This window comes from Natator depressus, chromosome 18 (genome assembly GCF_965152275.1).
Source record: "Natator depressus isolate rNatDep1 chromosome 18, rNatDep2.hap1, whole genome shotgun sequence".
Taxonomy (NCBI): Eukaryota; Metazoa; Chordata; order Testudines; family Cheloniidae; genus Natator; species Natator depressus.
This window is the reverse complement of record NC_134251.1, coordinates 10,811,238-10,837,916: the sequence shown is the minus strand read 5'-3', so window position 1 is coordinate 10,837,916 and position 26,679 is coordinate 10,811,238. Positions and strand designations below refer to the sequence as shown.

Below are 26,679 nucleotides of genomic sequence, written 5' to 3'. Positions count from 1 at the left end.
TAAAAGGCAGCTGACCTTCTTATCACCAAGAGGATAATTGCCTTTTACCACCAGGTCGAACATCTTAGCACCAAAAAAGCAATGAGGAACAGTAAATAAATCAGCTTAGGAGACACACTGTACTCCTAATTTCTTCCAGACTAACTCATAAATTGCCAAGAGTCTTTCAGAAACACATTGCAATGCCAAGCACTTTTCTTCTGTTTCTCTGACCTGCTCCTAGGCCAGACATTGGAAACCAGCACTCTCTGATGTCCTGATTTCTGAAGAATAGTTATGATTAGAAGGACTTATTCTCTCCACTTCCCACAGCATTCTCACATGCTACCTTTCAGATGCCTCCAGATTCTGTGCTGCAGAAGAGAAGTTGACAAAATATTGTAAAAATGACATGATTGAGTGTTACTGGAAGAATATTTTATATTGAAAATTATTGGATACTTTGTTGCCCATTCCAGGGCAGGTGGATGAATGATCCATTATTCATTTCACTTTCCTGAATACATAATGGAACAGTCTTTCATTGAAAAGTTAATTATTGACCTGTAGCTTAAGTTTAAACCTTTTGTTAAGAGTAAGCCAGTCACTCCTTAAATCTGTCACTACGTAAGCATTTCTGAATCACTTGTCGCTACAGTATCTAGGTGCTGCAGAAAGATTTAAGAGCCAGTGAGGGCTGCCCAGAAACAATAATTTCTCTGTTGTTCTGCTCTATTAAATGTGGGATATTCAGACACCCTGCTTTTTCTTTGAGGAGTGTGTGTGACAGAGGTGGAACTAACAGCAAGATGGAAAGATAGTGAGGGTGGGACTCTGCTTCCTATTGTGGGAGTATGTTCTGTAGCCTTCAAACATTTTTGCATTTTCATTAAGAAAAACAAATTTTATTTAGTATTGTATTATAATTGTAGAAATTGGTGGTGATTTGCACATCTCACACAGACTTCATCCATAGATCTAGAAGTACTTAACAATTAAGCCAACTATACCCCTATGAAGTTTTATTATTTCTGTTCTACCTATAGGAAAACTGAGGGGCAAAAGTTATGTAACATGGTCAAGATCACAGAGTGAGCCAGTAGCAGAGATGGGACTAGAACCCAGGATTCCTAGTGTCCTGTTCTAACCACTAGACCACAGTTCTTCCCCTTTCACTTCCTTTTACATTGTCTTAACTGTCCACATATATGACACTTTTGAAGTTCTCCACCAATTTATCCTCTCATACTAGGCTCGTTAAGTAATTCTTCAGTAAATTAAAATCTTTGTTTAAGCAGTTTAGGTTGTGAATTCAATATGATCATTTAATACTCAGGCTACTCCACCTCAGACAGATGCTATTGATGAAAAATTTGCTTCAAACATTCCTCTTTATAGATATAGATTATAGATATGAAAATACATGTTCAGACCTGCAGTAGATATCTCATACCATGCAGCCCTAAATCCTCACAGACCATTTCTGATTTAAATATGGATATTAATGCCATTTTAGTGGAGATCTATATGAACTGAAACTGGCAAAAAGGTTCTTTTTGGATAGGTTCAGGGTAAAGTAAAGGACATCACTCTGTCATATACTAGCTGTCAACTTCTGAATAGGGATGGTTGGAATAATTAGCCCTTATATAGCATTTACATCTTTAAAATGCTGTACAATCAGTCCTCTGAAAGTTATGTAAGATAAGTATGTATGGGTAGAAGTATTGTGTGTTCTCAGATGGGGAAACTAAGACACAGAAGAGTGTACAGTGTGCTTGGTCCAAGATCACACAGTGAGTTTGTGGCAGAGCCAAGATTAGATCTTAGGTGTTGTCTCCTAGTTCCCTACTCAGTCCACTTGATGATACTGCTTCTTAGTTTTTTATCTAGAGAAGTGATTCTTCATTCGCCAAAATCAAAAGCTGTGTGACAACAGGGCAGGAGAGACTGAAAATCAAATGTTGCTGGTAGAGGGTTTGTCTACACTAGAAACACTACAGCAGCACAATTGCAGCAGTTCAGTGGAGACGCTTTGGCCTGGTCTACACTAAAAAGTTAGGTCGACCTAACTACATCACTCAGGGGTGTGAAAAATCCACTCCCCTGAGCAGTGTAGTTAAACTGACCTACCCCTCCAACATAGACAGTGCTAGGTGACGGAAGAATTCTCCTGTCAACCTAGCAACCAAACTCTCAGGAAGGTAGATTACCTTCACTAACAGAAGAACTCTTCCCATCAATGATGGTCGTGTCTCTACACTGAAGTGCTACAACTGTAGCGTTTCAAGTGTAGACAAGCCCTTACTACAGCGATGGAAGGAATTCTTCTGCCACTTTAGTAAATCCACCTCCCCGAGAGGCAGCAGCGAGGTCAAAGGAAGAATTTCTTCTATCGACCTAGTGCTGTCTGCTTAGTGCTGTCTGGCTTAGGCTGGCTTAACTACTTCTTTTAGGATTGTGGATTCTTTTCTTGATCTGAATTTTTGCAATTGTAAGTCTCTGGAAGGATGAGAGAGGCTGTACAGACTTGGGAAGCAGATAAAATAAGAAGACAACAACCAATTTGTACCCATTTCGTAATCACTAATCTTCTCTTTCATATTCAACAATTCATTTTGTTTTGTAAAGTTTTGAAAACCTGCCTGTAAGTGTGTGGGTGCAGGGTGGTAGAGCTGGGCCTTTAAAGATGTCGAGAACATGGTGCATGGAGAGAAGGAAAATTCACACAATAAGGTCCACAAGTAAAATGTTCTGAGAAGCTGATGGATATGTCGTGATTTCTGCTTAAACCTTTTATTTATTTAAGTTCTTTGGTTACAAACTAGTCTCCTTCACAGTATATTCCAGCTGCCTGGAAATAGGAGCATTCAAGAATTTTGATAAATGGATTAAAGTGCTGTCTAGTTTTACTTCTGAGTACCTGTCCCTTATGAAATGCTGTTTTATTACTTTACACCTTTTGTAATTCATCCCTGCACCCACCTCCAACACCAGCACGAGGGGGAATATTTTATCTTTTTTTCTGCAGTGCAAGAAAGACCACCGATGGGCACTAGTTAGCTACAGGTTTCTAAACCACATACAACACAGCAGTTCCTAGGTAAATTAGATACAGCAATGTTTTTAGACAGCTACTAATAACAAAACTGTGGGAATGTCAGCTAGCTGTAGAGGCAACATTGGAAATGTTTAAGGATGACAGTGGTGGCTACATTATACATTTGAGACATTTCAGGTTGCCATTTTGTATGCTCCTTCCAATGTTTGAATAGTACATTCTACAAATCTGACATCTATCCTCTCTTTACCAGCACTTATTATTCCAGCATTGCAGGTGCAGACTTAAAAGAATAGCTCAGAGGTAAAAATAAACAAACACAGCCTTCTACACGAGTCCATGGCATTTATGACAGTAGCCTGTTCTCTGCATTCCAAGGAACTGGGAAAGGGAGGTTTCCATTTCTTACTTCCACTGAGCCAGCTGAACGATACCGTGCCACGGAGGCTACAAGAAAATAAAGCACTGGAAGCAGCAGTAGTCAAAGTGCTTAAAGTGAATTTAGTCACAATAAGTGACTCAATAAATAGACAGTTACGGCAAATAAAGCCGTGAATCAAGTCAAAGGCAGCACACGAGGGACATATAGAAGATGACTTTTACTAGTAGCTGTAGCCAAGAAGAGTAGAGGCAGTAAAAATATAGTTTGCCATGATTAGAGTTAGTAGGCAGGGATGCCAAAAACCCAGAGGAAAGCAGAGTTTAAAAGTGTGTGTGTGTGTGTGTGTGTGTGTATAGGGATAGGGTTGATGAAAAGGAAAAGCACTAAAGAAGTAACAAGACTCCAGAGAAAACATCTGCAACAAGCAAAACTTAGCGGGCAAGTACTCTTGTGTGCTGTTGCCAAGCAGCTTAAAAAGTAAACTAATTGTTGTGGGATTTTCCCCCTCGTCAGATCAAAAGGACAACAGCCGTTCATTCCACAGTGTCTGTAGAGAACATTAAGTGGGGAAGTAGGGTTCAATAATCAAAAATACTGGGTTCGGCTGTCAGTAGCCTCTTGAAAAATTAATAGCACTCGCTTGAAAGAGAGCTCTGAACAGCAGGCAGCAGTCTCCAAGTGGTGGGATTGGGAAGAGGCAAAGAAAGAAGCAGGGGTAGGTATCCTGCAGCACAACTCTCCGCGTGGTGGTGGTGTCCAAAGGTTTAAAAGCATCCAGGATTTTTTTAAGTAAAGATTCACTATAGTACTGATGCAGATACCAGTGGGTCGAGCGTGAACATGTGCAGCGTACTTGTGGGTGTCCGTTACTTTTCAACCTATTGCCATCTTGTCCATCGACATGCAAGCTTCTACAACAAATGCAATAACTGTCTGGATACATCACATATGGATTCCTGTTTATGGAAAAAAGGGTAAAAACCTTTATGTAGTAATACATATTTTTATTAAAAATTTGCAGGCTGTTGTGCTTCACAGTGCTTTTCCACATCAATTTCACCTGCTTTCTTTTCAATTTCAGACCAGATTTCAATGGAAAATTTTAAAAAAGAAGCATAGAGATCTGTATCTACTAGAGAGATGCCCAGATAAAATACTATTGTATTTATACAAAGCAAATACCAACAGAGATCTAAAAACTTAATGGCTTTTTCATGCCAAACCTTGCTTATAATATGACTTCTTTTATGGAGTAAAGTTTCCAAGGGAAACTTAAGTCACATTAAATCAGTTAATGTGTGTTTTGTATGTAGGACGCAGGCTGAGAGAGTGAGAAAGCCACGCTGTTGTAGAGGCCCTCAAGGACTATTGCCCCGGTATTCAGAAAGCCAGGCAGAAGGACAGGAGCAGCTATTCAAGCTGACAGACAACATCCAAGATGAGTTGTAAGTACTAACCCAGCAACTGCTGTGTTATAATATAATCATTATATGAAAATACATTGTGTCTTTGTGATGGCCACTAAAAGCTTTTTTTATCCACGTCACCTATTTCTCTTGTTTTTGATTTCCTGGAGGATATTTTTGGTGCTTGAGAACTTCCACCATCCCCTCCCTTCCAAGTGTGTTCACATGGTTTATAAATATCGTTTGATGTAGCCTCACAAAACCCTAATAAGTTAGCTCATTGTCATTATCTCGGTTTCACAGATAAGGAAAATTGAGGCAATAAGATATTAAGTAATTAGTCCAAGGTGAGTGTCTCAGTTTATGACAGACTCAAGAGTAGAACCCATATCTCTTGATGTCAAGTCCTTTCCTCAATTACATGGCCAGGCTCCCCCCCCCCCCCCCCCCCCCATTTATGAAGAAGGAATTTGAGCAGTTAGGTTTCTAAATGGTGTAGCAGTCTTGTTTAACTGCATGTTATCAGTCTCATTACTCTCATTTTGCTTTGAAAGAATGAAACAGTAACATTTTCCAAGAAGTTGAGGTTCTAGAGAAATTATATCATTTGACATCTGGCCTTGTGCCTCAGTGTATCTAATTTGGTGGTACCATGACTTTCCCTGCCCTCTCAATTTTTGCATTCTCCCTACTACTATTCAAGTTGGGGGTCTAAGATTTGACAGCTGCTCTCCAGGAGCTGTGTGCGCACCAGGGTTTTCTTGTTGGCTGTGCACTAGAGATCACTGTGTGTCTCGTGGCAAGTTCTGTTGTTGCAGTGGCTCTGAAACACACACACTCCGTGGACAGATTTTCCACTGCCAGGGCCATAATCTGGCTTCTGCTGGGAGAAAACTGGGAAAAATTTGAGCCCTGAGAGTTAAATTTTTTTATAGAGATTTTCCAAATAAGAGTTTTACGAGTGGGGGGGGGGGGTGCGCTACTAAATGAGTAAGTACATCAGTGAAATTATCAAAAATGTCTAACGCAATTTCAGCTGTTGTATTGCTCATTCACTGTGACTTTCACCAACAGGAATATCACTCAACAAGAAAACGGTATCTCTTGTCATGGAAAACCAGTACAAAATTGTGCCTCTGACTTTTATCCTAGTATTGTAATTAAAAACAGATTTAAAGACCTGATTATTTGCATATTTTCCTTCAAAGTTTAATCCGTAAAAGGGGGGCGTGGGTATAATACCTTGCTCTACTGTTCTAACTAAATGTTTCCACATTTTTTTCCAGTTAGGCTCACTGTTTCACTTCTGGAAAATATTGTGTAATTACTTCCTGATGTAGTTAAAGCCCCACAAATTCTCCAGAGATCTGGTTGCTTCTACTTTGTTCTACTGGATTGTGTTTCATTTAATTTTTCATTTTCTTTTATTAATTTGATTTTTTAAATCATAGAAATGTAGGAATATAGAAAAAAACAAAAGTAATATCTTAGTTTTCAGCTCTTCTGTTGAAACTTTAAGCACAAGAGGAGAGGATGTATGTTGTTGACAAAAGAAAACGCATGATGATGTGTGACTCAAACTTGGAACAAAATGTAAGGTTTAACTACAAATTTGCTAAAATGTCAGTGCTTCACCAGGAAATCATTGCCCTTGGTTTCCATACCTCTGTTCCTCAAAATACATCCCTGACACCTTGAAGGAAAATTGATAAAGATTAAATCTGGCCTGTTGTAGAAAGCATAATAGAAATTAATTGTCCAGTTTTCTGAAGTGCTGGGCCTGAGAACCTCAATGAACTCAAGGGAGCTCCATATGCTGAGCACATCTGAAGATCGGGGCTTAAATATTCAGTGAACTACAGCAAGAAAAAATAATTTCCTTTTATTGTCTGTTGGCAAGACTATTGTCTAAACTAAAGCAATTTGGTGGGATTTTTTTCCCCTCTTTAAAATAATTTGATTTATGGAATGTAACTGTAATTGATCAGGAGAAACTGATAAAATGAAAGGTTTCAGAGTAGCAGCCGTGTTAGTCTGTATTCGCAAAAAGAAGAGGAGTACTTGTGGCACCTTAGAGACTAACAAATTTATTTGAGCATAAGCTTTCGTGAGCTACAGCTCACTTCATCGGTTGCATACAGTGGATAATCAATTCAGTAGAGATAATCAAGGTGGGCCATTTCCAGCAGTTGACAAGAATGTCTGAGGAACAGTGGGCGGGGGGGGGGGGAATAAACATAGGGCAATAGTTTTACTTTGTGTAATGACCCATGCACTCCCAGTCTTTATTCAAGCCTAAGTTAATTATATCCAGTTTGCAAATCACTACAAAAAGTTCCCCCCTCCTCCTCCCCCCGCCCCCCCCCCCCGGCTCTTCTGCTGGTAATAGCTCACCTTACCTGATCACTCTCATTACAGTGTGTATGGTAACACCCATTGTTTCATGTTCTCTGTGTATATATCTCCCCACTGTATTTTCCACTGAATGCTTCCGATGAAGTGAGCTGTAGCTCACGAAAGCTTATGCTCAAATAAATTTGTTAGTCTCTAAGGTGCCACAAGTCCTCCTTTTCTTTTTGCGGTTACAGACTAACATGGCTGCTACTCTGAAACCAGTGATATAATATTTTCTCATAGGGTGGGTCACATTTTAATAGAGGTTGTCTCATGATTATCTCCCCATGCCTTTGCAATTACACAGACCACCTCCTTTCCCATCTGAAATTTCATAACTTCTCTGTGGCAATTTCTTATGTAGAATAATAATACTACGAATTTGTCTGTCTATTAACTTCTTTTAATGCAGTTTAGCAGCTGGGAACAAGGAAAACCAGAACCATTTGGCTAGTAAATTCTCTGTGGACCATCATTGGTCTATGAACCACAGTTTGGAAACTTCTGACTGAAGCCAGAGCACCTCACCGTGCCTCAGTTTACCTGTCTCTAAAATGGGTATAAAACATAGTACCTGTTTTGTCACAGTGGTGTGTTGTGAGGAGAAATCCGTGTTCTGCCAGTCTCTAATATCTGTTTAAGTCTCTAGTATCAACTTAAAATTAAAATTCCCATCACACTCCTCAGAAAATGATGAGACAACTCTACTGTCTTAGCTGTGTTGTCCTCTTAAAAAACGAGATATGTAAACGTTTAACCATCTAAGGCTGTGAGAGCTACTGCTATTGAACAGTATAGTACCGTGGTGGGCACCCTGCGGCCCACAGGCCACATGCGGTCTGTCAGGGTAATCCACTGGTGGGCCGCGAGACAGTTTGTTTACATTGATCGTCCACAGGACCCACCACTCGTATCGTAGTATAGCAGATAAATTAAAATTGGGATTGTTAACTGGAAATAGTAAGTTAAACAAGCATCTGAGAAGAATGTTATCAGTTGGGCCCTGGGAACAGCAACGTATAAACTGACACATAAACTGTTCATTTTATTTCATAACTGAATTGAGAGGCACTAGATCAGGGGAGACGGTTGTGTTTTTAAAAAAAAGAAGTTTGGCAAGCAAAGAGTGTTAGGAATAGAATGGCCTATGCATATATTACATAGAACTAAAGCAAGATGGATTTAATTTGATAAACTTTATTTTAATCAGACTAGTTTCAAAGGCCTTTACCTATCTTCTAAATGGCACACCTGTAGTCCAAACAGTAGAATAGATACATATGATAACTAATGCAGTTAGTGTTTGAAACATTAAGAGCATAAAAAATCATTAACAAAAACAAACAAACCCTAAAGACAAGGTGTGGTGAGACTTCTCCTTGATTGTGCCATCTGGGTTTACAATGACAAGAGGCTCTATGAATTATCATGATTAGGCGAGACAAAGGTATGAGGGGAAAAGACAAAGAGTTAAGTGTACAATACAGAAGAACCCTCCTGGAGTAAGCTAGTAATAAAAAGAATTCGTTGAAGATTATTGGCATGATTCTTTTAATCAAAAACCGATGGTATTATTATTTGTGTTACCATAGCAGCTAGGAGCCCTAGTCATTTTATTGAGGGGTGAGGAGAAATCTGATTAACTGACCCTGCTGGATGTTTTGGTATTAAAATCCTATTCGATAACCAGTGGTTCAGTCAGATGTAGATTGGTATATTGCACAAAATGCTTCTCAAATGGTCGAGCTGATGAAAGTTTCGCAGCCAACAACTAAAGCTGATTAGTAACTGGATTTTCCGTTCCATGAAAGATTTTGAAATTTTGAAATGTTTTGCACTTTGTAGTAGGAAAAAAAATTTATCAGAATTTTTCCCAGAACAGCTGCCTGATTCCCTGGACACCAGGAGGGCATCACTGGGGAGCCAGACAGGCTGGGAATCCTCCACCTCGGTCCCTGGCTGGCTGTGGCAGCCTGCCAGATGAGCGGCCAGGGAGTCAGAGTGTGCCCAGCAGACTATCCCAGAGTCGGGGACCATGGAAGCCCTGGGAGCTCGGGTGCCAGCGAGCTTGGTGCCAGGGACTCCCAGGCTCTTGGCTCCCTGTCAGTCCATGTTGACAAGGAGCTGGGAGTTCTGGCTCCCCAGTAGGCTGCTGAGGAACCAGCAATCAAGTTTCAAAACCTGAGTAGCAGGCAGGGTTCCATGAGAAATTTGCCTGGTTTCTACTGGAATGTCATCAAAATCGACATGTTCCTGCGGAACGTTTCAATTCCAATGAATTGGCATTTTCCATACAAAAATTTCCACCCGGTTCTACCAATAACATTTATCAGAAATTCAGGAACTCCTTCCACTGGCTGTGCCCTACAACCCCTTTGGTATTTCTCTCCTTACACTGAAGTCTGTGAAAGAAGAACTTCCAAGAACATGTAACGGTGACTTTCTCTGCATCTTCCTGCCGCTGCCCATAATGGCAAGAGCTGCTTATTTGCTGGATCCTGTCCTGCAGTGCTCCTTATGATCTGTGTCCCACTTTCCATTGCCATTAACAATGAACAAGACCTCTTAGCCTAGCCAAGCAACCTCCCAGCAGTGGGCTGCAATGAAAAGTGCCCAGTAAACAACTGCAGTTTTCACTTTTTAGTTTTAATATTGTGGATCTGTAATATGCCCTGCAAGTTGTCAGCTCAGAGGCAAGTGCTTTCAACGATTCTCTTTATTTCTGTATTGGTGCAAAGGAGAAAGATAGGGGAGAGGGATTATGAAACAGTTAGGCAGACTTGCTGTATAAGCTATTACCAGCAGGAGAGTAGGGTGGGGGGAGAGAAAACCTTTTGTAGTGATAAACACCCATTTTTTCATGGTTTGTGTGTATAAAAACATCTTCTGTATTTTCCACAGTATGCATCCGATGAAGTGAGCTGTAGCTCACGAAAGCTTATGCTCAAATAAATTGGTTAGTCTCTAAGGTGCCACAAGTACTCCTTTTCTTTTTGCGAATACAGACTAACACGGCTGCTGCTCTGAAACCAGCTTAGAAAACAGCAGCCTGTGGGGGATGCGGTTGAGGTAGTACACAAGGAAAGTAATAGAATAATGACACAAGGCAGCGGGCTGGTTAGTAATTAAGGTGAAAAGTATGAATATTTTGGAGGAAACTATTCTGTTCTGTGCAGACCAGGGACTGATTAGATAATCTAATAGGTCGTCTTCCATCTTTTCTATGAACAATTCAGGTAATGAATTAGACACACAAAGTAGGTTAGCATAGCGTTAAAGCTGAGGCATAAACTAAAGCATGGAATTTCTGAGTTTAGCCTGCCTCAGCACCTTTGATCCAGGCTCATTTTGTCCAGTCAATACAGCATGGAGCATCCTTTGACAGGTATAAATTATTATGTATGTCATACCTGTGGGCTAAATACATGGACTGATGCAGCTATTTTGCAAATATCATCTGCTCATCTTTGAGATATTACATCAGCAGGCTCATGCTGTGGTTGTCGCATGTTGGCACACAGTTCGGATCTGCAGAAACACTGACTGCAGAGAACACTTAGTTGGTAAGGAAAATAGGACAGGTAACACAAAGTTGTCCGTTTCATTTGGATAGCAACTCTGAAAAATTTCAATCGACCTCTCAAGCTGTGACCATTTGGAAGAGGGAGATTTAAAAATAACATAGTGAGAATGTTAATTGTTGCTATGCAAAATAATTTTCAAACTGCCTAATAATTGATTTAAAGGAGTAGAATCTCCTTCCTGCAGGCGTGTTTCATACACTAGTGAATTACTGACAGTGCAGGAATAACACTAAAAAATCCATTTAGCACACTCATTTAATAGTGTGAATAGAGAAACTAAATACATATTTAAATTTGTAAAATATGCCATTAGTGTTCAGGCTTGTATGGTGACTCAAAATGTTGTGTATGTATAAAATATTTCACTTTTGAATTCTCATTGTTTTTACATTGATCTTTTTCAGACAGTATAATTCTCTAAATCTCCTTAATTCACCCTACACTCCCTCCCATATTCATCACTCAAACTAACTAATCTCCCTGGGAAACCCTCCTGCTTGCTGCTTAACCTTTCACCCCCAATGTTAAACAGCTAATTTCTCTTCTCTAGCTACTGGTCAGGCAGCAGGTTAACATTGTTTTTGTTTGTTTTTTGTTTGTTTGTTTGTTTTAAAGAAAGAAAAGTGAAGCATTGTAGTTTGTAATGTATCATGAGAGACATCAGAGTAGATTTACAAACAATTTCAATTTAAAGAATGAATGCATCCGATGAAGTGAGCTGTAGCTCATGAAAGCTTATGCTCAAATAAATGTGTTAGTCTCTAAGGTGCCACAAGTCCTCCTTTTCTTTTTACGGATACAGACTAACACGGCTGCTACTCTGAAATTTAAAGTATGTGTCAGCAATAAAATTGGCTTTAAACAAACAAACAAAAACACCCTGACTACGTCTCTGTGCTGGGGAAATTTCTTGTGTGGTTTGAAAGGTAGAGTAGTGACTCAGTCAAACTCCACTGACTGGAGCTCAACTGCTCCCAGCCACGTATGTCATGGGGTGAATGCATCTCTACCTTTTCCTCTCTTCTCTTATTCCTCTCCTACTGACATAAATATAAAAAAAATCATACCCCTAACCAACAAAGTGATGGCAGTAAAACTTGGTATGCTATCATGCTATCTCACTGCCTTGCTTTCTTATCTTTCTATTCCTATCACTTCTAACTCTCTGCCTTTCTTTGGTGTTTGAGTGAGACTGTGGTATACCCAATGTTTTGTTTGATCTAGAGTTAACCCTGTAACTCTGCCTATCTTGCATAATGACAGGTTTCAGAGTAGCAGCCTGTGTTAGTCTCTTTGCAAAAAGAAAAGGAGGACTTGTGGCACCTTAGAGACTAACCAATTTATTTGAGCATGAGCTTTCGTGAAGTGATGAAGTGAGCTGTAGCTCACGAAAGCTTATGCTCAAATTGGTTAGTCTCTAAGGTGCCACAAGTCCTCCTGTTCTTTCTGCCTATCTTGTAGCCCTAATCTCCAAAGCTAGAAAGGCTACAAAACGGGCACTTTAATATTAATATTACACTTATTGTGCAAGGGCGATGGTTTGAGGCACACTTCAGTTTATTTTTGATGGACTAATAAAAACATTTGAATCCTAAGGTCACAGCGCGCTCTCTGCTGCAGTTCATTTTCCTGGTAGGTTTTCAGAGGTCACACAGAGAGTAGCAAGTACAAGAACAGAATAGTCTCCCTCCCAGCTCAGTGTTTTACAAATGAGACGATGTGAAAAACCACTGACTTATCTTTCCGGTTTTTGCAGTTTCATAGCAGTGGAGAACACAGACAGCTATTGCGTTCTCATTTCATCCAAAGCTGTTTATTTCCTGAAGAGTGGGGATTATGTAGACAGAGAGGCCATCTTCTTGGAAATCAAATACGATCATCTCTACCACTGCCTCATTTCAAAGGACCACGGGAAGGTCTATGTGCAGCTGACCAAGAAAGCTGTCAGTACAAGTAGTGGTGTAGCAATGCCAGGCCCATCACAGCAGAGACCTATGGTGAGGACCCAGCACTTACTCTTCTGTTCATGTTGTGGTTTTGTGCTCTCGATATTGCAATAGTCCAGAGCTTTGGCACCCTTGGTATACCGTCCTCTGTGCCATTGAATTATAACAATGCCATTCAGCTGACAGCAAAAGTAGACATTGTAGTCTTCTCTTTTAATGGTGTTTTGCCTATCTGTGAGGGAGACCTGGGTGCAGAAGTGATCCTGGTACTTTTGTTCTGTAAACTTGGGAGAAAGATCAAGGGAAATCCCAGAGCTCCCTGAATAAGGGAAGGTATCACTGACATATATGGACTGTTCCACTTCCTGAGCACAAGAAATCCACTCAGAATGATAGGCGGGGCATTACCCAGGATGATATTACTAGGGGCGGAATCTAATTTAAAAAAAAAAAAACAAATTCAGAAGCCTGACCCAGTATTCCTTAGTTGAATGGAATAGCCATCAGGCTGTTTTACAGTGTTATGTCTGTGCTTTCTCACCTTGGAGTAGCAAAATATTCTCTCCAAACTCATGATATCTATTCCCTGTGTATAGTAAATTTAATCTTTGTAATGTAGACAGATCAAATATAGTAGAGCTCTCAGTTCTAATGCAACTGGAGTTTGTACAATTACTAATGTAAGTATTAAAGTAGCACCTAGAGACGTGAACAGAGATCCGTGCCCCGTAAGAGGTTGACCATGCCCCAAAGCACTTACATTCTAAATAGAAAAAACACAGAAAAGATAGGAGGGGTAAAATGACTGGCCCCAAAGTACTTGTATGGCCAATCCCTCTCCTTCCAATAAAAATAACATACCTAATATCTCTAGTTGTCTGCCTGTCTGTTGCTTAGAGCCAAGTTCCACGTAAATAATTAAAATACTGTTTATCAGAGTATTTCAGAACATTTTACAAACATTAATTTTACAAACATTAATTCACTCAACTTCAGCACTAAGCTAGGTAAGGAAATCTCTACTTCAGAGATAGGGAAAATAACAAGTAAGTGGCACACCTGGGAACAGAAACAGAGTCCCAATTTCTAGTTTTCTACTTAACACTAGATAGGACTACCCCTTTAAGTAACCAGCCTGGTCGTTGCAGTTAGATAACTGCAGGTAGTAACTTTAAGTGGATATTTTTATTTCTCTTCACAGTGGTATTACATTTTCCCACTACTTTTAATACTTCTGTATGTATAATAAACTTTTATTTGTGCAGGTCCATGTGAAGTCTGAAGTCTTAGCAATAAAGTTATCTCAAGAAATAAACTATGCAAAGAGCCTTTATTATGAGCAACAACTTATGCTAAGACTCAGTGAAAACCAAGAAGAATTGGAGGTGGACTCCTGAAACCATCCGACTTACTGCCAGACCGAATTTCCCTAACACCATTGCAAGTACTAATCCAGGGGATAAGGGTATTCTGTCTCCAAAATAAAATGAAAGAACAAAAATGGGTTGGTGGAAAGTGTATTCTGTAATTGAAGAACACAGTGCACTGGAAACAAATGAATGCAATTAGAGTCTTTGCTGTATGAGATTATTTAGTTTGAGAGAACAATTTTTTTTAAAAGTGTTTTATTGAATAACAAGACATTTGAAATGTTATGGGGGAAGTTCTGTATTTTGATAATATGTATATATGTACAACTGTTTGTAAATAAGGAAGTACAAAATAGTTTGTGGGTCTGTATAAAGGACTGCTTACTGTAAAAAAAAAAAAAAAAAATATTAAAAGTTCTATTGAGTCATATTGCACTAATTGAAACTGTACATTCTCTCTAGAAAGCTATTCTTAAGAGTGGAGGAATGTAGATGTAATATAAAGACATTCATTTGTCTTCTGTGGAGTTGGGGTCCAGAACACAGAAGACCTGTACTGGTTAAAGAATCTAACCATAAGAGTGCACTTTGTTGATATTCAGGACCCTGGGTGCAATTGAAAGCAGATGCATAAAGTGCTCTGCCAGAAGTTCACTTCATTTTTTTACACCAGATTCATAATGCTTTTGTGAATCTGTTCACTGGAGTAGAGTGGTAGGGCTTACTGGTTCACATAGTTTAACAGCAGTCTTCAGTACTAAAAACAGAGAGATCATTTTTTGCAAAATGATTGTTTAATTTTCAGAAAAATAACCACACCCTGTTCAGAGCTGTATTGTAGACAGATATAATCCAGTTGCTGGCACATTGGCAATATATTTTAAAAGGACAATACTTGAAATCTTAATTTACTGGTTTTACACACACTTCCTCCACCACCTTTTGATTTAATAAGTGTGATTTAATAAGTTAGTTTGTTATTGTAGGGTTGCTCATAAGTGTTAAGCTGCTGGCACAGATTTGGGTTGATTTGAAAAATCACTGTACCATTTCTTTTGGAATCGTAAAAAATGCACCTCCTAATTAAACTATTTTAATAGATACAGTATTGAGAGGCAGAGGTACTTTACATCAAATGTTGGACTCATTAACCTTGACAGTGTTCCTTTACCAAAAGCAGAGTGTGATCTCATAGACATAGACTTGGAGGAAAGATGGTGGCTTGTCCCATAACTCAAAGAAACTAGGAAAATTGACTTTATCTGTAATGGAGTTAAGTCTTATTTTGTAAGTTTTTTCAATTAAAAAAATATAAGGAATATCTTGCTGTTTACTTTTTTTTAATGGTGCTATTGGGCTCTTTGTCTCTCTGAAAGTGGTTTACAATTGCAATGACTTCCTGCCTGCAACATGGCATTTGCTGTGTAAGTTTCATCGTGGGGTATGCTATTGCCACAAAATTATTGAGTAACGTTGCGGATTTCAGCAAACATGCATACTTTTTGTAAACTTTTGATTAGAAATAAGCAGAGGTCCATTAAAGTTTTACTCTTGAATTCACTTATTTGTCACGTTCTTAAATAAAGGCACACCGTAAGGGTATTTTTAAATTTAAGGCTAGAGTAAAACAATTTGTAATGCTTGTAATACGTGAAAGGTAGAGGTTCAATGTGTAAAGAGAAGCTGTGATGATCAGTTAATGTGTGTGAATTTAAAATCCATAAAGGTCCATTACACAAACTAAACTGAATGCTTCACTTTCAGTGTACATTTCTCTGCATGTTGTATTTTTAAAGTAGGTTTTAGCAGTTCAGCCTGTGCATTGGCTCAGTATTGCTTTAGGCTCACTGCTACTGTCCCATATAAAATTCATACTTGTTGCAGTGAGCATCTAGCTATTCAAGCTGGAAGGGTTTTGTGGGAAGCAGCTAATCATATTGGATCACGCACAATCTAAAATAAGAAATAAATGTTGACAGTTCCCATCTTCATGCCAGTTCAGTGGCAAGAATCAAGTTACTACATGATGATTCGTATATTGTTGAGCAGATATGTATTGGTAACTTAAAAAGCAAGAGATACCAACAGCTGAAAAGGTTGGTTACTGTACCCTGCATATAAATAGTGGCTCCCTAGGCTCAAATAACTATTTCTGTTTTAGTTTCAGAAACTAAATAACTATTTACCTGTTTACGATGGTAATGACCATCCAGTAAGCAATGACTATCGTTCAGATGTTAGAAGATTGTAACCCACCAACTGGACATGAATACAGTGCATTGTATTTGGCTTTAAACCATTCTAAGACCTGTAGCCCCATGCCTTTGAAACAGTGAAGAAAGTTCTTTTACTAAGCCAAATTGTGCCTTTATGGGAGCATCCACCCTACTGTTTGCAAAGGGAGTGACACACACATAACCGAAGGCAGTAATTTACCTCACTTAACAATCTTGTGCTCAGTGGGTTTGAACGTTAAATATGTACCTTAAGTGACAGAGTGCGAGTGACATGAAGTTTTGTCACCAGAACCCAACTATTTTTGTATTATTTCAGTAAAAACTCTTACTGTGTGCTTCCTTGTGTATCATAGAATCTCAGGGTTGGAAGGGACCTCAGGAGTCATCTAGTCCAACCCCCTGCTCAAAGCAGGACCAATCCCCAATTTTTGCCCCAGATCTCTAAATGGCCCCCTCAAGGATTGAACTCACAACCCTGGGTTTAGCAGGCCAATGCTCAAACCACTGAGCTATCCCTCCCCTACTGTTACTGGCACTCCTAACCCATTGCTAACGTAGCTTTCAAGTGACATTTTCTTCTTCGCCCCCCTTAGATTCATAACAATTCAAACAAGCTGGAAGCAAACAAGGAGGACCAGTTGCTGCATTTCTTTAATTATACGGTTAGTAAATGCTATCACCAGAGCTTGAGCACCAAGAGGAAAATCTTGCGTTCCACCTTACGACAGTTGAATATGAATATTTATCAGCTATAGAACAAACAGCTTAGCAGCCCCATCCTGCTGCTAGTGATGGCAGTGGGAGTACTGCAGCTGACGACAACAGTGAGAGCAGATTCAGGCTTTAAATGATGGGCTTTGCCTATAAATGCAGTTGAACACCCGACTCCCTCGCCCCGGACCCTTTAATATTGTAAATCAATCGAACAGCTAGAGACTCTAACCTGTGAGAAACTCTGAAATTAGCTTGTGAAGAATACAGTAAGGGTGACACTGGGTTCTCCTTCCTTTCACTCTATTATCCTCAGAAAACATGATGCATACAAGTTTGATGAGCAAACCAGTCATTGCTTCATGCTTAACATGAAATTGTTCATCCCTGCCTTACGTATCCATCCACCTTTATTTGAAAAAAAATAAATAAATTGCACATTTAACAAAGATGCAAATGCCACATTGGCTTTAACAGTTGTATAAAAACAATAACCCAACAGGTATCGGGGTAGCCATGTTAGTCTGTAGCCACAAAAACAACGAGGAGCCCGGTGGCACCTTAAAGACTAACAAATTTATTTGGGCATAAGCTTTCGTGGGTTAAAAAACCCACTTTTTCAGATGCTGGAGTGAAAATTTACAGATGCAGGCATTATTATCCATGAAGAGAAGGGAGTTACAAGTGGAGAACCAGTGTTGACAGGGCCAATTTAATCAGGGTGGGTGTAGTCCACTCCCAATAATTGAGGAGGAGGTATCAATACCAAGAGAGGGAAAGTTGCTTTTATACCACTAAAGATGCTCTGGTTCTTGATGTTTTCTATTTTCTCTTCAGTTGAAAATCGTACAGCGTGTTCTCTGCCCATCTAGAACACTTCATTTTCATTCTTGTTTGAGCAGCTAATGCTTCAGCAGTCGGAGAACATTTATAATACTGACTGTGAAAGGGTAAAGTTATTTCAAAATGATTCTGAGGATCTAAAATAAATATTTGGTTCTACACTGTGTAAACAATGTGATCCTAAACCTTTTAAGGCACTGTCTTGCCCTTTATTATGTTACTCCTATTGAAATATTCCTCCCACATATGGAATAGAAATGGTATCTGCCTTATAGAATCTGAGCGGGACGAGGTGTGAAGCACGCTTTCAGAAGTCTTAAAAGAGCAACACTGATGCGGAAACTACAGAACCTGAACCACCGAAAAAGAAAATCCAACCTTCTGCTGGCATCTGACTCATGATGAAAATGAACTTGCTTCAGTCTGCACTGCTTTGGATGGTTATCAAGTAGAACCCGTTATCAGCCTGGGCACATGTCCTCTGGAATGGTGGTTGAAGCATGAAGGGACATATGAATCTTTAGTGCACATAAATATCTTGCAACACCGGCTACCACCGTGCCGTGTGAATGCCTGTTCTCACTTTCAGGTGGTGATATAAAAAAGAAGCGGGCAGCAGTATCTCCCCTAAATCTGAACAAACTTGTTTGTCTGAGCAATTGGCCGAACAAGAAGTATGTAAAGTTTTACACTGTTTTATTTTTGAATTTAGTTATTTTTTTATACTTAATTCTACATTTGTAAGTTCAACTTTCAAGATAAAGAGAGTGCACTACAGTACTTGTATTAGGTGAATTGAAAAATACGATTTCTTTTGTTTGTTTTTTACAGTGCAAATATTTGTAATCAAAAATAATATAAAGTGAGCACTGTACACTTTGTATTCTGTGTTGTAACTGAAATCAATATATTTGAAAATGTAGAAACCACAAAAATATTTAAGTAAGTGGTATTCTATTATTCTTTAACTGTGTGATTAAGCGTGGTGAATTTTTTTTAGGCTCTGTACGAAGATCCAGGAACGTGGCCTTTCCCAGCTGGGAGTTCTGCAGCCACTGCTCATTGTGCCAGACTCACATCACGATGCGATCCCACCGGTCAGCGCTCAATTCTCAGGCCTGGCAGAGCCGAGCCACCGCATGCGGTTGCTCAGTGAATGCCAGCAGCAACCTGGCCTTTTTTTATTCACTGTGTCCATCGTCATCCAGTCATTGTCCTCGAACGTTTCCTCTTCCACAGCACCCCACTAGTTGCCACGGGACTCGCTGAAGTCCTGTGCTCTGTTTCGCAATGCTCATTAGAATTGCACTAAACGCTGTAGGGGCCATGCTTCTGCCAGCGAGAAGGCAGAGACCGACAAGCAGCGCACAGGAGGGCGGGAATGTTTTTAAACCGCATGAAAATGGTGGGATGGACTAAGTGTTACGGGATGGAGAAAACGGCATTGTGAGAATTTGACCCCTTCCCGCACTTCCCAGAAATCCTTGCTGGCATCCCACAAAGCATCGTGAAAATGTCTCACAAGGCCTTGTACTGAATGGCCATGCAGGGCAGTCTGGGATACCTGCCATGGTGCATCACATCTTTCCATCACCGTAACCACTTGTGGTGAGCAGCCCCTAGCGGTCGACAAAAGTCGGCAACTTAAGCCAATGTAATTTACACTAACCAAACTTGGTAGTGTAGACGCAGCTTATGATGAAATAAAAATAAAAAACAGCAGCTCTGTAATGAACCATGGTTGTTCTCTGGACCACGACTGGGTTTGCGCTGTGGTGGATAGTGACAGCGTGTAGCATTAGTTATCGGCGAGGAGGCTTCATCGTATCCACTCATTATACTCCACTCCTGAGCATAGCCATTGTATGAACAACATACCCCCATATCTCAATGTCTGTACTTTGACCTGTTAAACTTTTACCCCAATCAGGGAGCTTGCAGTTTATGTATTCCTTATGCCACCCGCTCCTAAACCGAATTTCACACCCCTTGATAATCTGTACCTTATTCCCTGATAACCAGAAACGTCTATGCTTAAACTCTCTGTACCGTTTTCTTTTTACTTCAACATCATCTTACTAAAATTAGTTATCGGCGAGGAGGCTTGCCAAAAACATTTGAGTAAGTAACTCGTTAACAATTGACGAGCACTGAATAATAATGTAGCCATTTTCCTCGGTGGAGTTACAGCACTCTCATTAGTATAGAAGTAAAAATAATCTTGGAACTAGCCGTGCTTACATAAGAAATGCCTGTTCCATTATATAAATTCTATTAATGACCTGTTCTACGGTTATGTCCTTACCTAGTGCGCTTTGACTCTTGTACCAGACGGCCCCTTTTGGAAACTGACGCGCTACGGCCCAAGCCGTGTGCCCAGCACAAATAGTTCTCAGGATAAGAATAACCTTGCACCTCGTGCTTTTTCTGGTCTGACTCAAAAGTACTAAAAGGCCATGAGAGAAGTAAACAGCTTTTATGTGCGTTTATACTTTGGGTAAATGGACGGGTCACCCAAAGGACAAGGATTGTGTGTAGAAGCTAAAGAACAATTGTTTCCAGAGGCTGAGCACGCAGGGAAAAATGGCCCCCTGAACACTGTGGCCACAAAGAGCTTTTTAACCAGAAAAAAAAAGAAAACCAAGACAGCTATTTGTGAAACCCCTTTCCCTGCTGTCCGTGGAAGGCGGAGGCTACTGGAGTCTGTCTGATCTTTAATTGATCCCTTTTACACACACTGCTGGCAGCTGCTGTACAAGCCTCTCCCAAAAAGCTCAAGCACCATCGTTTGCTTTGACCAGGGAGAGTCGCTCACCGGAGCTAGAGCCTGTTACGTCCAGGCCCTTCCTGAATACTACTTTGCCAGTGCTTCCAAGCTACAGGTGGTAGGTTAATGACATTGCAGGGACTGCCCTGTAGTTCTGAGGGGGTGGGGGGCAGAAAACCCACAGTTCTGTTTGCTTAGCCTACCAACCCTAACACAGGTAAACAGGCTTCGACTTTGCTCCTGATCAGTGAGGCCCCACTGGCACTTTTAAAGAGGCCTTGGAGAGCAAGCTACGGGTTACTTTTTCATTCCAATGGGCTCCGATACTTGCAAGAAGAATAGATGGGTATTCCAAGGCAATCTGCCCCTTTTAAGCTCGGGGCGGGGAGTGGAGAGGGAGCAGCCAACCCTATCCTGGAGCAAATCCAGCAGACAGGTGCTAGGAAGCAGCTGGGAAGCACCTTGTGATTGGCCTGCACTCTCAGCTGGACAGTATAAAGGAGAACTCACCCCCCTGATGGGGGGGATTGAGGGTCATACTCTCTAGAAAGCAGACCCTGTGGAGCCCCCTGGGGCTGGAAAGGGGCCTTCCCAGTAGCTCCTGGAGGCCAGAGGTCCCCAGACTGATTCCCTAACCAGCCTGTTGTTTGTATTACTTTCTGCAGAGTTTTCTTTCTTTGCGAAGAGAATAGAGCCCTGCCGAAAGGGGCAGAAACCTAACCTGGCCGTGGCTGACTCTCTATCCCCAGCTGGTGACTATGGCCACCAGCATGCACTGTGCGTCTAGTTTATTTAGCAATCAAAGCGCTTGTGCCTTCCAGGAGCATTTGTAACCAGCCACATCAAAATAGTCAACCTCCTTCAGCCCCGAAATCAAACTTTTTAATGTAGCTACATGGGCAACACCCATCTGCATGGCTACGAACCTATGGAGGCAAAGCTGTAAATAGCCTGGCTCACTACCTGCCTGGCCCAGCCCTGAAAAACCCCTCGGTGTATCTCTAGACCACATACGCTAGGAGCAATTTCTAAACATTAAGAAAGCACCGTAACATCCCCTCAGTGTAAACCGGTATCGTTACACCCATTTTCAGATGGGTAAACTGAGAAACAGAAGACGGGTCAGTGTCTTGGTCAAGAGCTTATCAAATCAAGGGCAGCACCAGAAACCGGGCTCCTTCTTCCTGTTCTGTTTCTAGCCGCTAGACTTCCTCAGTTTTATCTACACAGAGCCTTAAACAGCAGCACTTAGCGAGGACAAAGTGAAAGCAGCCAGGATGACCCAGTGTGTGATCTATGTGTATTGGCAGCTAGAGTTAGAACAAGAGGGTTTCTGTCTCCTCTCGGGGATCACAAGTCAGTGTAGTCACTAGAAAGTTTAGCTTTTGCCAACTTCTGTCTGCCCACAACACTCGCCCCTTCCCTCGCTCCCTCTTCCATGAAAGAGGATCAAGGATCAGAATACACTGGCGACCATGTTTTTTCCCCCAAAATAATGTTATCCGCTCCTCTTACTTGTCTAAGGAAATCGGGGAAAAGACAAATGCCTTAAATTTACCAAGTTCTTCTTGAAAAGGAAGGGAAAAAAGCTTTCTCTGAAAGCGAGTGCATTTTTCAATGGCTTTGCTGAATCAGCACAAGCTGCATTTGTTACTGAAGAAATAGTTTCATTCTGAACGTTTTGCAACTGAAAACCATCCTTGATGATTGCTAGGGAAGAGTGACAGAGCATTTCAGAGCTAAAGCTGGTAGCATCAATAGACTGAGGGAGGCAAAGACTCAGCTGAGTCTTGTTATACACGGACGATATCCTCTTTATTAACAAAGAAAACCAGATGTTTGAGGTACATTGATTTAAGAACAAACAAACCCTGAACTTTAGAGTAGGGTTGGATGGACTACAAAAATGTGAACGGTGATCCAAATTTCTCAACTGGCTACCTATGATGGGGATGACCCAGATTACTCCTCTTCGTTTAAGTTTCTTCACTGTGCAGTCTTCTGTTCAAACCAATTTGAACTAGTTTCCACAGTATGTTTGTGTGATTGACCATGAACTGTTTTATGAAAATTTAGATCTCTCGCTTTCCCTTCATCTGCTAATCTAGAAAACAATTGAGTCTCTTGCAAGATTTATTCCTTAGGAGTGTGAATGGTTACAAAATCCTCTGACTGTCTAGTAATTCTCTTATTTGTTCAATTGGTTTTCTTGGGCTAGAAGAGAGCCTTACTGGACATAATTGTCAGGATCACTCCTGGGTTTTTTTTTGAAGATTAATACCTAGTGTGCTTGTCTCTAATCTTCCAGTACCTTTTGATTGCCTCATGACTCAAAACAATTCTTAATGAGCTACATTTCCTCGTGCTCTTAACATCCTATGATACATACCATCCAGGCTGACTGAGCTGCCTAAGTATATTCAAATTTTCATTCCCTTGCTCAATTTTTTTCATCAGTTTGTCTCTCTATTACTTCCCAATTGTCCAGATTTCTTTTATTTTTCTTGTTAGTCATAGATTATAAAGCCAGATGTGATCATCTAGTCTGATCTCCCAGATAACACAGGCCAAAGGAGTTGAGTATCTGAGTCATTATATAATTCTTAATTTAATTCCCCGCCTCATTTATTCAGACACCCTCCTTCCCCAGTCTTCCCATGATCTGTAAAAACCTCTCATTCACTTAGTCCCTGAAAAGTGGTCTCTCTCTTTTTCGGAGAGATGACATGCTCCAGGCAAACCTGATGAAAGGTTTATTCTCTCCCCTGTTCAAATGTCCCTAGCAGAGGAGACGAATAAATAGCCTCACAGGTACAGAAGACTGACAGCACTGGCAGCACAGGACCCTGTCCTACAAAGGGCTGAGAACTTCCTGACTTTGCCTCATGGGCTCAGACGCTCTGGCAGGAAGTCAGCCAGGTTCCTGCTGCACAAGGGAAGATCAGAGCGTTGGAGACCAGGGGCCACTGGAGAAACAAGGCAGAAGGAAGTGGTGGCAGGACACCCACGGTGTAGACTCGGTCTTACTCTCTGGGTCAATCACACCTTGGCCAGATTCATACAAAGAAGGCATGTTCCCATTTTCACCCCAGGTTCCCTGAAATCACATCCTTCAGCCAGAGCTCTACAAGCTGCTGCTTTTCATTGGTCAAAGAATGTCATCTGGCTGCAAAATTCTGTGGGCGCCTCTATTCCGAGTTTTATCACTCAGCACTTCCATTCACTATTCTTCCGGCCAAACTCAGGTTTTCGAGGCCTTGCCAGCTTAGGTTTGCCAGGAAGCAGCTTCACGGGTTAGCGTTAAAAGACACTGCAATTGGTGATCGGTTTATGTCCTGAGGAATGAAGATTTGTTACCCTTTGTACAGTTTTCCCCACTGCAGACGCTAACCTTAGTCATCAAACTATCAAATCCCTTTTTGACACGTAGCCTGTGTTGGTAGGGACACAACAAAAAAAACCCCAACACCCCCCCACACGTTTGCAGTCAGCGAGGGCTCATCCTCAAGGGTGAACGCTTATACCTAAGAAGTTAAACAGAAAACTCCCCTGCTTGGGGTTATATGGCCCATGGGTACTGAGCCTAAGCAACCTAAAGGTATTTTCCCGCTCTTGTCTCTCAAACAGCCACTTAGAGCCCTTCCCCTGAGCACAAGGAGGTGGAAGCTGAGCTATGCCCCCGCTCCTTGGAGCCCTGTGAGGCACCACAGAAGATGTTCCCACTGAGGTCTCTATCCACAGTGTCAGCGAGCAGCAGATTTAATTTTTCAGCAGTGCGCGATCATCACCCTTGCTGGGCTCGCTCAGCTGTTTGCAGCCAGCCAGGCATGTCTTGGGTGGAGGCTACCCAGTTACTGGGGCTGTTACGGCTGCAGCTACCAGCAAGAAGTTTAGTAATGGGAGCGTGGCAGGGCTGTAGACATACCCTTGGTTACAGTAGTATTGTAAGGGCCTGGCATTTGTTTGCTGCAGGATCCAGTGGCCGTTGAAGGAGGCCAGGCCGAGCACACTGGACCTGCTTTCACAGCGCAGTCATTCCAGAACTGTAATAAGGCCTGGGCAAAAAGCACTGGGAAAACATTGCTTGGCCTGATTCTTGCTCTCAATGAATTGTACGTGTTCCAGGCTCTGTAACAGCCAGAAAGGCTGTGCAACGCAGTGTCTGTATCTTCCAAGGAGCCGAGAGCTAGAGGCCTGCCCATTCAAGAACTTGTTTGGACTCCATTCAGCAGTGTCTCTTCTCCAACTGAGTGCTTTCACATACCGCAGCAGCTGGTGGCCAGCAAAGAGGCTTCCAGCACAAGCAAGGCACCCAGACGCGACGTGACATTTGCTTTTGGGGAGACAAGGCCAGGGGAGGTAGTTTTGGAAAATCTGGGTTGTCCCCAGAAGAGAGCTGTTTCCCTTGGCTTGTGAACGGTGCTCAGGCTGCGAGCAATAACAGGCTGGAGAAGCCAGCTTTCCATTCCCCTGTTCCATTACTCTTTTTGATTGGCACTTTAATGAGGGCGCTAGGGGTCGACCCCCTGCCAGGGGGCTGGTTCATGCCCCGTTTATCTCACAGTCCATGTAAGACTAAAATAACACGCCAGGCTGCGTTTCACTGCCTTGTGATCCAACAGCCCACCATGATGGATTGAGTGACTGCGGCAAGTTGGCAGCTGAAGTGTGTTGTAACAGTATCTTTCTGTCAGCACAACACAATGGATTTGCTGAGTCCCGGGTTTTCTCGGTGTTCTCTGTTGCCATCGGCTCAGGAGTTGCTAACGTTCATTTTCCAGGGGGCTGCAACGGGATAAAAATAATAATAATAATGTTCCAAAGGTTACTTCAGGCTTTTCTTCGCCTCAGCTGCCCTGCAGCTGATGAAGTAGGTGTTGCGGTGCCAGCTTCACTCCCCACACAAAAGGCGCCATAAATTCCCAGTGTCTGCTTTTCCAGCTCTGCTTAAAGTTCAAAGCCTAAAGGAGGCAGCCACGCTGGCGCTTTTCCTGTGTGCGCATTCTGCTGGGCCAACATATGGTGCACAGGGCTCTTCCCCCCGCAATCAGTACGATCAGCCAGCGCAGGAATAAGCAGCTGGGTTGCTCGGGTCTAGTTAAAATGTGATCATACAGAGTCGCTGGGCTGTTAGCCTGGGCTAGAGTTTATAAAGTGAGGTCAGGCAGTGAGCAAACTCTATCCTGTGCGGCTACCCCACATGGCGGCAAGGCTTAAAGTCAAAATGCTCTGCACTGTGTTTCATCGGAGGGGCTCAGAGAATCACAACCTCTCTAAGGTATTATTGAATTCCTCCCTCTGCCCCACCAGTAAGAGCATCCCTGGTGGGAAAAACAGGCCCTGTGAAGTTAAGCGACCTGCCTCCAATCAGTGTGTCCCTGGCAAGGGTAGGAATAGAACCCAAGTCTGATTGATTGGGATAAATAAGTGGCATTATGTCAGGGACTGATCTGGCCTCAGATTCCTTTCCTAAACATTACACCACGTGCCCTCCCTCCATCAAATATCCTGAGAGCCAAACAAGGGGATGTTCATTTCCTAAAAAAGGTTTGGGCTGAAGGTTCTGTGTGAAGGGGAAGAACTGGGTTTTTTTATTAGTCATCTGAACAGGTTCTCCATCCCCCCTGATATCCAAGGGCTTGCTGGAGTTCCTGGCAGTTCTTAGGTTTCAGAGTAGCAGCCGTGTTAGTCTGTATTCGCAAAAAGAAAAGGAGGACTTGTGGCACCTTAGAGACTAACTTTTGCCATCACCAGCATAATTCCAGGGTGGGACCTGCAAGCTGGTGGGGTGAATCGGCTGGCTCCACAATCAGACAGAGAGATTTCAGTGAGCAGGTTTCCTCCCCAAGGATGAGAATTTTTGAGAGCAAACATTTCAACAAGAGAAACTGGAACAAAATGATTTTATATAACCAGAAAAACAACCAAAATCCCGGGCTCTGTAACAACTAAAGGGTGTGGAGATCTCCCTTCTCTGCAATGAGACCCAACCTCATCAC

General features: G+C 41.7%; 1 protein-coding gene across 1 annotated transcript in view; it reads left to right on the top strand.

Annotated features, from left to right (window-relative positions):
- Nucleotides 1-15,764, top strand: part of VPS13D (vacuolar protein sorting 13 homolog D) — a 200,680-nt gene extending 184,916 nt beyond the window's left edge. Inside the window, exons 68-70 of the mRNA XM_074933956.1 lie at nucleotides 4,736-4,867; nucleotides 12,563-12,803; nucleotides 14,018-15,764. Of these exons, the coding sequence (XP_074790057.1) occupies nucleotides 4,736-4,867; nucleotides 12,563-12,803; nucleotides 14,018-14,149 (505 nt within the window). The 3' untranslated portion in view covers nucleotides 14,150-15,764. The remainder of the gene's footprint in view (nucleotides 1-4,735; nucleotides 4,868-12,562; nucleotides 12,804-14,017) is intronic.
- The last annotated feature ends 10,915 nt before the right edge of the window (nucleotides 15,765-26,679 follow it).